The sequence below is a fragment of the Mandrillus leucophaeus genome, unplaced genomic scaffold (assembly GCF_000951045.1).
Source record: "Mandrillus leucophaeus isolate KB7577 unplaced genomic scaffold, Mleu.le_1.0 Scaffold186, whole genome shotgun sequence".
In the NCBI taxonomy this organism is placed as follows: Eukaryota; Metazoa; Chordata; class Mammalia; order Primates; family Cercopithecidae; genus Mandrillus; species Mandrillus leucophaeus.
Window position 1 is genome coordinate 3,617,834 of NW_012101876.1, and position 11,108 is coordinate 3,628,941.

Consider the following 11,108-nt stretch of genomic DNA (forward strand, 5'->3'; position numbering starts at 1 on the left):
AGATTACGCCACTGCACTCCAGCCTAGAAGACAGAGTGAGACTCTGTCTCAAAAAAAATACAAAAAAACCTCTTCATCCCCTGTTAAAGACCATTAGCAGTTAATCTCCATTTCTTTTTTCCCTCAGCCCTAGGCAACCACTAATCTACTTTCCATCTCTATAAAATTTGCCTGTTCTGAACAGTTCCTATAAATTGACTCACCTGACATGTGATCTGTGACTGGCTTGTTTCACTTAATATAATGTTCTCAAGGGTTATTCATGTATCAGTATCAGTACTTTATTTCTTTTTATTGCTAAATAATACTCCATTGTATCCTATTGCTTTTAAACAGGCACCCTAGCACTTCAGAACCCATAGTTTTGTTTGGGATTGGAGGGGAGGATGTGATTCTTGACATTTCATGACATAATTCTTTAGTGTAAAATAATATATCTGTTATAAATAAGATGTGTTCATTCTTGTAGGATTTGATATCGATACCCCAGATGATTTTGGCAGGACTTGTCTACATGCAGCTGCAGCTGGAGGGTATGTTAATAGTATTTTTATTTCTTTAAGAAAAAGATAGCTGATCTTGGCAGGTTTTCTCTTATCTTTGGTTCCTCTTGTATTAATTCTGGGCTACCAGAAAATAGAAAACAAAACAGGAGTTGTTTGTGAAAAAAGGTCCAGGGTGGCAGAATACTTTTTTTCATCTTATTCCAGCCAAGTTGTAGGTTGTGAGTGAGAGAGAATAAACCTACAAAAGGAAATACTGCCTTCTATAAAAGAACATAATTCCTGGATAAGTGAAAAAATCTAATAAAATTGTTTCTTTAAAAAGTATATTCTCAAATGAGAACATCAAAATACTGGGAATATTCTGAATAAACAAGTACTCTTTAAGTAGATTTGTTTTAAATTTTGTTTTTTGTTTTGTTTTTTTTTTCCGGAAAAAAATGTTCATTTTGTGCTGTGTCTTACCTCTACTAGGAAGAGGAAAGTTTGAGATTGGAAGATTTTGGACTAAGTTTTTAAATAGTACCACCAGGGAAAATTAGGCAGTTGGTTCAAATGAGCAACAAACTTCAGCTAAAACTCATGGTCTCTGGAACATTCTTCTTATCTAATGCTTCTGATAATTTAGATCTGTGATAAGCCATTTAATTCATGATTTCTCAAAAGGACATTTTGCAAAAACTTTATTTTCAGTGATAATTCCTTAAAATTTTTCAGTGATTTCAGAGGACAAGTACATTGAACCGAGAGTACACCAGCGCAGTCTAAGTTGTAGAGATGGATTGTGAGCATGTGACTGGTTTCTTTATTCTTCCAAGGTCACCAGAGAACCTTCCAGTTAAAACCTATCTTCCTTGTAACTTGCCTGGAGAGAGAGGGACAACAGACTTGAGTGTCTGATTGCTTGGCAGTTACAGTTTTCATTGTAACATAGTAATTTGATGTTGAGGTTTATACAATTAAATTATAGAAATACTTAAGTTATATCTTTTCCTCCAATATTAACTAAAGATACATATAGGTAAGCAGTCATAGTATAGGAAAAGATCAGGGAAGGCCGACCGGACTCATGCAGTGGCTCACAGCTGTAAGCTTAACTACTCAGGAGGCTGAGGCTTGGAGGATCGCTTATGTCCAGGAGTTGAAGGCTGCTGTTAGCTATGATTGCACCTCTGGACTCTAGCTTGAACTATAGAGTGAGGCTCTGTCTCAAGGAAAAAAAAAAAAAAAAAAAGCCTATAAGCATATTGTTTCCTAAAGCCTCCTCAGAGTCTCTTTTGCAAATGTGATCTTCCTTTTAAACAGTGACAACATGAATCATGTGTTATTTCCTCAGTGTGCCAGTATGTAAGTATATAGCTTTCTAAATTCTAGATAAGATGAATTTTAATGTTTTATTCTTCATAGAATGTAAATCATGTCATTTTTGTCACATTTATCTTCATATAAAAACAAACTTTCATGCTTCTTTAAACCTAACAATTTCATTATAAAATCACTGTCAATTAAGTTTTCTAACTGTGTTTTCTCTCAATAGGAATTTGGAGTGCCTAAACCTTCTGCTGAATACTGGTGCAGACTTTAATAAAAAGGACAAATTTGGGAGGTAGGGTATGATATAGTTTCTTTATGGAGCCTATTTTTACTTAATAACTTGATTGACCTTCTAACTGGCTTCTGAAAATAAACTGAACAATTTAGCATCTTGTACATTGTGATCATGATTCATTGAGAGTCCCAGCTAAAGTCAATAACTTCCAAATACTCGTTTTCACCCACAGTTTTCTTCTTGAGTCCCTACCACAGCCCTAGCCTACCAACCACAGCCTTGGCCTTATAAATGCCTCTATACTTGATATCACTCCTCTCCGTCCAATAATTATGGCTATGGAAATGTAAAGCCCCATAGAACTCGTTTTTTCAAGAAACTCACAATACCTAGAAAATGATACAGTTCTCCTTTCTTCAAGTCGTTTCTTTGTGAGGGATTCTACTGCCCATATCTTGTTCCAGAGCAGTAGTAAGAGGGAGGAAATAGGTTATAAATATATACGTGTAATTTTTCTTTCTCCTTTTCTATATAAATCTCACACACACGTATATCCACACATCCCACTAAGTATTTCACAACAGGAAGGCAGCTGTGAAATGACAGTCTTTGTAGTCATTCAGCAGGCCTCATTGTTAAGAATTTGTGGTAGCAGTATTTCAAACTACTGTTAAGTTACTTAGAGTAGGAATTGACACAGAGTTCATTAGATCCGTACAGGAAAGAATTGAAGGCAGCTGGAATTGGTTTTAAAGAGATGACAGTATAAGCAAAACTATGTGGGTCAACAGTTTGAGAATTATACATAGCAAGGTGTATGAGAGGGAAGGGTGTATGTCAGAAGAAAATGTGTGAATGTATGTCAATGCATGTGATAGAACCAGTGCAGAAGAGAAGTAAAAAGAACTATGCATGGTAGGATATCAGAAATGAATAGAAGAAAATAAAAACTATTTGACACCATAATTACTTTGAAGAACAGACTGCTGTCATAAGCCTCCTAATGGAAAGAATTAATGACCCACAAAAATAAAAAAATCACTTTGTTTGGCTTTGGAATGCAATATTTTTATAGCTAATTTGCTTTTATAATTATACTTTAATCCAGTTTATATTAATGTTTAGTACTTCAGGCATTCTATACTACAAATAACAGAGAAGGCTTCTGAAAAATATTTTGAGTTTAGAGGGTTGAAAGTAATTCAGGGTTAATTGTGTTTTTTGGGATGTTTCTTCTGTTTTTTCTCTTACCCTTTGTTCCTCTTCTAGACATGAATAGAAATTGCTACCTCCGTACTGTGGAGGGGAAATTTTTATTAACGTAGGGGAAACTTTCTTAAAATGAAAGTTTTCACATTTCTGAGCAGAATACGAAGGTTATTTGAAAGTCACTCAAAGGACTGGGGGTGGGATTGCTGCTACTGCCTGGAGGCAATGAAATAACTGCATTTTCGTCTTATTTCATATACTTAAAGGTTCTCTGCCACCTTACTTTCTTCTTCTAGCTTTATGTCCAGCCCTCCACAAGACTTAGTATATGGCAGTCTAAGTCTCACTGTAAATACAGTATTTGTAACTGGGAGGAGTAAGAGTCAGCTATGCTTTTGTTTACTAGTTATGTCTCTTGCTTTTATCTTCCTTGTATTAACTTGGGCACAAAAGATCTCCACTGCACTACGCTGCTGCCAACTGTAATTACCAGTGCCTGTTTGCTCTTGTGGGATCAGGAGCAAGTGTGAATGACCTTGATGAAAGAGGCTGCACACCCCTGCACTATGCAGCTACATCAGACACAGATGGCAAGTAAGTACCATATGAGTGAGAGTGGAGGATCAGTTATTTCTATAAACTGGCATCTTCCGCAGGGATGTTTTTGTTGCAAATTTGTATTTCCTCTTTGTATTTTTTGTTGATTATCTTTGCCCTAAGTCTATTTTGGGAAATAAATTGGTTTCATAGTTATTGCTAAATCATAGTTATTACTACCTATTCTCAGCACCGGCCTTACTAGCTGATCTGGTGGAAGAAAGACAAAGGTCCCTTTTTGTCCTGCCTGCCAAAAGAGCATCTTAATATCACTTTTATGTTTTTTTCCACCTGACTTCTCAGAGGCTACAGCCATGACTATATCATGGGGAAAGGGAGAGAGGAGGTATATGAGTAATGTCATCAGAAGATTGGGTAGACATTGGAATACAGGTATCCTTCAGAGGTAGACAGTTCAGGTTTGCAAGGAACCCTTGTAAATTGGTGTCCAAAAGGTAGTAATTGAACTGGCAGAATCTGGCACGTAGTAGGTACTACATGTTGCTTAAATAAGTAAATTAGATGACAGAATAAGTAAATGTTGGCCAAGAATGAGTAAGTGAAAACAAGAATAAAAGATGCATAAACTGTTCCATAAGTATAATATTCACCTGAAGTTACCAGACCTATTTGTAATATCTTGATACATTTTTTTTTTTCGTGGAAGAAAATAAACTCGTTGAAAACAGAAAAGATTTTCAGTGTCTGGTAATTCCCCATGGTGTGGGTCAGTGAAAAGTAAAAATAAGTAATGGTTTCTGGGGAAAGATGTTATAAAATGTAGTTCATATAACATAGAATTATTCAGTTTTTAACATTTACTTTTTACCCTCAAAATAAGAAGCATAATTCGATTCTTCACAAATGTTAATTTAGTATAAACTCTTTAATTTCAAAACAATTTTTATAAGTAACTTTTTTTGTGTTGGATTGTGGCTAAAATTCTAGGGATTTTTTTTGTTTTTGTGGGGTTTTTTGTTGTTTTTTGCTTGGTTTGTTTTTTGTTTGTTTGTTTGTTGAGATGGAATCTCGCTTTGTCACCCGGGCTGGAATGCAGTGGTGCAATCACAGCTCAGTGCAACTTCCACCTTCCAGGTTCAAGCAATTCTCCTGCCTCAGCCTCCCAACTAGCTAGGACTACAGGTGCCCACCACTATGCCTGGCTAATTTTTGTATTTTTAGTAGAGACTGATTCACCATGTTGGCCAGCCTGGTGTCAGACTTCTGACCTCAAGTGATCCACCCACCTTGGCCTTCCAAAAAGCTGGGATTACAGGAGTGAGCCACTGTGCCCAGCCTAGTATTCTAATCTTAAAGGCAATGGTAATGTGTACTTTATTTGCAAGAATATAAAGTATGTTTTTAGATAGGAACTATTTAAATAAAATCTATGATAAAGACTATAAATTAGAAAATTCTTTGGTAAACTTGGATAAGTAGATTATCCCTAATTTATCAGTTTTATAATTTCATGGTTTGATGTATAGATTTGCTTAAATTAAGTTATACCTTTTATCACCATCTGTAGTCCTTTACCACTACTTTCACAGACTGGATATTGGGTGCAGCTCATGATGATCAAGATTCCACTGAGAGATTGTGTCCCACATTCCTTCCCCCCAAAAAAGATTACACTTTGACCCTTCTGCCCTTAGACAAATGCACTAAACCTGGATACACACACACACAAAACCACAAAGGAGTAACATATAATTCAACCCATAGTGTTGGAGATTTGTGGTTTCATTGTAAGCCAATCTACTTTTCCTATAGAAAGGTACTAGTACTAAAATCACTAGTTTTCTCACTGAATATAAACTGTTTTGAGCAAGTAGGCAGTGACTTTTATTATTTAAATATTTAATCCTCAGTATGTACACTAAACAGCCTGATACACTGGAAAGAACGTGAGCCTTGGGATCAGAAAGACCCAATTTAAATCTTGGAGTCTCCATACTGTGTACCCATTTGAGCATGAGCAAGTAATTGCTAAGCCAAAATATTCTTTATTCGTAAAAGGAAAATGAAACCTCCCTGTTAGAGTTGCTGGGAAAACTAAAAGAGACTGCATAATCTAACACTGTTAATGGGAGCCTCTGTTTCCTATCTTTATTAACTATCAAAATCCCAGAGAGCCTGTCGTATGTCGTCATTTATTGATTCAATGATTTGTTCTGTGGGAGCCTTGTGGAAAATATAAGCCACAGTAATTTTTCTGGGATACCAGAGACATCCTTTTAATAAGTGATTGTTTTGGAGGCTTAAACAGTGGCATTAAAGGATTTATTTTTTCTTAAATTGTAAGAAATATTTTTCTTAAATTGGGTACAATTTTACCTAGTTGTAATTGTATTCCCAGGAATAGCTTAAGTAATAAGAGAATCAGCCATAATTCAATCATTTTGCCAAAGCAAGAATGAAATATTTTCTAAAAGAAGAGACAGATTCCTCAGAGCTTCTAATTGCTGTTGTTCAGTAATGTACGTTTTCGTATTTGTTTTTTTAAATGCTTGTTTTTTTGTGTGTGTGGTTTTTTTTTTAATTTTTATTTATTTATTTTTTTTAGCTAATCCCCTGTCAGCATCACAGTTTCTAATTTAAAGCTCCCCAGGAAAAGTTGTTGTTTATACTTTGGAATTTTTAACAATCTGACATTGGTTTTCTGCTGTTTAGGACCAACATACAGTAATTACAATTCTGCTCTGCCTTATATCCCTTCATCCTCACTTTGAGTAAATAATTGGAAAAATACATGAAATCTTCCCTGACTCATTCTAGTCATTCTGCTAGTCACCCCGATTGTCCTGATGTCTGCGTTCTTGGTAGATAGTCATTCATCAAGTCCTCTGAAGTGTCTTTATTTTACATCATGTAAGAATCCAGCAAACAAATACATGGCTACTATCACAATAAACATATTAAATATGTGAAATATTAATAAATGTATTTGCCTGTTGCAAAGACGTATAGGGTTGTCTTTGAGCAGGATGTCATGTGGGTCTTCTGCACACCTGTGTGTAGTAGGTATATAAGAGAAGGGAAGCTGGAGGGCTGTTTTTCCTGATTATAAGGAAGAAATTCCCCTCATACCAGCTCTCCTGAGATAACCACCATCAACAGTTGTATTGCTGTATGTGTATGTAGATCATTCTTTGTTCCTCACAGCCTTAATCAAAGTTGAAGCCCTGGTATATGTTATAAAGTCTTTTCTATATCATATATAATTTTAAAAAATATTTTATGGGTTATCTCTAGCCTGCACCTTGTAACTCTTCCATCCTCTATCCATTACCCAGTTCTAAAACCTCTTCCACATTTTAGATATTTGTTTCAGCAACATCGTAACTTCGCAGTAACAATTCTCATAGTCTGTTTGGACTGCTATAACAAAATACCAAAAACTGGGTGACTTGTAAACAACAGAAATTTTATTTCTCACAGTTATGGAAGCTGAGAAGTCAAGAATATCAAGGCACTGGCAGATTCAGTGTCTGGAGAAGACCCACTTCCTCTTTGAGGGCATATTCTTGCCATATCCTCACATGGTAGGAGTGAAAGAGCTCTTTTGGGCCTTATTTGTAAGGACGCTAATCCCATTCATGAGGGAGGGCTCTGCCCTCTTGACCTAATCACTCCCTAAAGGCCCCACCTCCTAATAACATCACCTTGAGGTTGGAATTTCACCATGTGAGTGGGTGTGGGGAGACACAAACATTTAGATCACAGTAACACTCTTAGGAAATGGGGCTACATTTTGACTTCTAATGGCAATTAATTTTTGTCTGTTTTCAAACTTCATAAAAATGGGATCATGCATTTTTTTGTGTGTAAAGGTTTTGTAATGCTGAGATTTATTCCTATGTTTCTGATATTTTTTATTACCAAAATCAATCTTTAAATTTTTTTTGTGTTGATATATAGAAGATATATTTGCCTTTTGTATGTGACTTACATTCAATAACTTTGTTAAGCTTATTTTGTGTATGTATGTAAGAGCAATGTTTGATACTAGCTCTGCCTTTTACTATGGTACCTTCGCAAATTACTTAACCTCTCTGTGCCTATTTCATCTGTGAAATGGAGATAATAGTCTAAACTCAGTCACGACTATGTAGAGTTTAAAGTGGTTTAGTACACATTAATTGCTTGGAGCAGTTCTGACACATCCTAATCTTCCTATAAAGGTTAGTTGTATTTTTTAAAACTGATTTTTTGGTCCGGGGTGGGGTTGTGGGTGGTGGTAAGAACTATTGTATGCCATGGGAAGAGTAGAGAGGAAGGAGGGCCTCTGGGAGTGACAATACCACATCTGTTTTCCTGGCTGAGTCGTCCTTACCCAGGGCTCTGACCAGCCATGGGACACATGAACTTGAATCAGTCTGAACTTGCATTAGAACTCAAAGTGGTAGAGTTCATTAGTGGTAGGGTAAGAGTAGGATAAATTTAAATAATTTAAAATGCATTCTGATTTTAACCTTTGTGGTTAGTGGGGATGAAGATACTTAATTTGCCTAACAATGAGGAAAAATTATAACAGAAGATTGTTTAGCCTTAAGTATTTTTTTCAGATTTTGTGTATATATTTTATTTCAGAGGACAGATTATAGAGAATCTTCATTTCTTAATTGTCTGGGTTTTATAAAATGAGCATGTGTTAATGTACAAGCAGAAAAAAGAGTAGACAGACTCTCCTGCCCCCATCCTCTAATGAAGTCCACATTTTCAAGATCAAGTAATTTTGTGATTCAGTATTTTATAAGCACCTAGTTAACTTATAACTGTAACTGATTAACCGCTGTTCCAAAACTTTGTGGGAACGTAGAACAATGGATAAAGTGAAGACCTGAGGTGGTTTAGTCCTTGGTTTGCCATATTCTAGCCAAAAGGATTTGGGAAAAGTCAAAATTTAACTTAGTGTCAGTAATCTTTTTCATTTGTTAGAGATAATGCTTACCCAGAGTAATTGTGAAAATTTATATTGTTTAGCAAAATCTGAAAGGTATGCCAGTAGAAGAAATTATAGTAGAATAAGTCTTGTATTCAGGTCTTAGTAAGGGAGAACCATTTCTGTTTTATCACCAACATCCCAGAGAACTTGATTAAATTTTTTTTTTTTAATGCCCTTGGGTAAAATGTTTTTGCCTGTAAAGTATTCCTACAGACTTGCAGGCTTTTTCTACATCCCAGTGAGCACTGTCCTCTGAATTGGGCACCAGCGAAGGCTATGTACAAACAGAGTTCACACACTGACTGAAACGCTTCCTTTTCCTGACATGTCCTCAGAGCTAGTTTGTGAAACAAAACAAAACAAAACACCAGTCTTGTTACTTTAGAGCCAGACTTGGGTTTTGTTTTGTTTTGTTTTTATCATAGTGATACCCACTTTAACCTTTTTTTTTTTTTGAGACAGAGTTTTGATCTTGTTGCCCAGGCTGGAGTGCAATGGTGCAGACTTGGCTCACTGCAACCTCCGCCTCCTGGGTTCAAGTGATTCTCCTGCCTCAGCCTCCCGAGCAACTGGGATTACAGGCATGCGCCACCACGCCTGGCTAATTTTGTATTTTTAGTAGAGACGGGTTTCTCCCTGTTGGTCAGGCTGGTCTTGAACTCCTGACCTCAGGTGATCTGCCTGTCTCCGCCTCCCAAAGTGCTGGGATTACAGGCATGAGCCACTGCACCCAGCTTAATCTTATTTTTTTATTATGCTTGATTCCAAAGAATTTTAGCTCAACATAAATATCAAAATTGCACTTAATGATAAATATTTGCTGCCACTGAAGATATTACAATAAAGATTCTGAAAGTAATTTCTAAGAGATCTAAACCTTTTTAAGAAATTCAGCATTTAAGGAAATAAGTGTTAGCCTTGAAATAATGGCTCTCATATATTTGTGAGCTAGAGTTACTGAAAGATTAGTTACATTGCTTTAGAATTTCTTTTCATTTGTTTTTATGTGACTTCAGTGTGATTTTGGAAACTTTTAACAAGGAGTATTTGTTTAAAGAATTTTTTTCCCCAGGTAGTTTAATATTTGGGTAGACATATTTGAATACCAAACAAATTATCACTGAATAATTATAGACTTGGAATTTGAACGTGAATAGACTTTAGATTATTTAGCTGGCTTCTCCATGTATCAAATGAATAAACAGAGGCTATTTCACCTTTATGGCCCAAGATCACTGGTACCAAACTAAGGGAGAATTTTTTCATTTCTCTTTCAGTGCCTTTTTTTTTCTTGCCGTAATAAAATTTATTAAAGTTATAAATTATGGCCTATATACTGTTGTGTTTCTTTGTGTGTGAGTGGGGGTCAGGGGTGGGTTTGTTTTTTGTTTGTTTGTTTGTTTTTGAGATGCAGTCTCGCTCTGTCACCAGGCTGGAGTGCAGTGGTGTGATCTCGGCTCACTGCAGCCTCCACCTCGCAAGTTCAAGCAGTTCTCCTGCCTCAGCCTCCCGAGTAGCCGGGACTACAGGCACACGCCACCATGTCCAGCTAATTTTTGTATTTTTAGTAGAGACAGCGTTTCACCATGTTGGCCAGGATGGTCTCGATCTCTTGACCTCGTGATCTGCCCGCCTCAGCCTATCAAACTGCTGGGATTACAGGCATGAGCCCCTGAGCCTGGCCCTATATAATGTTTTTTAATTAATTTTTTTGTATGCCATTATACTTTCATGTGCTCAACGTGCAGATTTGTTACATAGGTATACATGTGCCATGGTGGTTTGCTGTACCCATCAACTCATCATTTGCATTAGGTATTTCTCCTAATGCTATCCCTCCCCCAGCCCCTGACAGGCCCCGGTGTGTGATGTTCCCCTCCATGTGTCCATGTGTTCTCATTGTTCAACTCCCATGTATGATGAGAACATGCAGTGTTTGGTTTTCTGATCTTGTGATAGTTTGCTGAAAGTAATGGTTTCCAGTTTCATCCATGTCCCTGCAAAGGACATGCGCTCATCCTTTTTTATGGCTGCATAGTATTCCATGGTGTATATGTGCCACATTTTCTTAATCCAGTCTGTCATTGATGGACATTTGGGTTGGTTCCAAGTCTTTGCTATTGCAAATAGTGCCGCAGTAACCATACCGTGTGCATGTGTCTTTATAGTAGCGTGATACTTTATAATGCTTTGGGCATATACCCAGAAATGGGATTGCTGGGTCAAATGGTATTTCTAGTTCTAGATCCTTGAGGAATCGCCACACTGTCTTCCACAATGGTTGAACTAATTTACACTCCCA

General features: G+C 36.6%; 1 protein-coding gene across 4 annotated transcripts in view; it reads left to right on the forward strand.

The window, feature by feature from the left end:
- ANKRD28 (ankyrin repeat domain 28) overlaps nt 1-11,108 on the forward strand; it is a 129,595-nt gene that overhangs the window by 83,128 nt on the left and 35,359 nt on the right. For all 4 annotated transcript variants that reach the window (XM_011977945.1, XM_011977941.1, XM_011977943.1 and 1 more), the window contains 3 exons: nt 470-533; nt 2,041-2,109; nt 3,715-3,855. In XM_011977945.1, the coding sequence (XP_011833335.1) occupies nt 470-533; nt 2,041-2,109; nt 3,715-3,855 (274 nt within the window). The remainder of the gene's footprint in view (nt 1-469; nt 534-2,040; nt 2,110-3,714; nt 3,856-11,108) is intronic.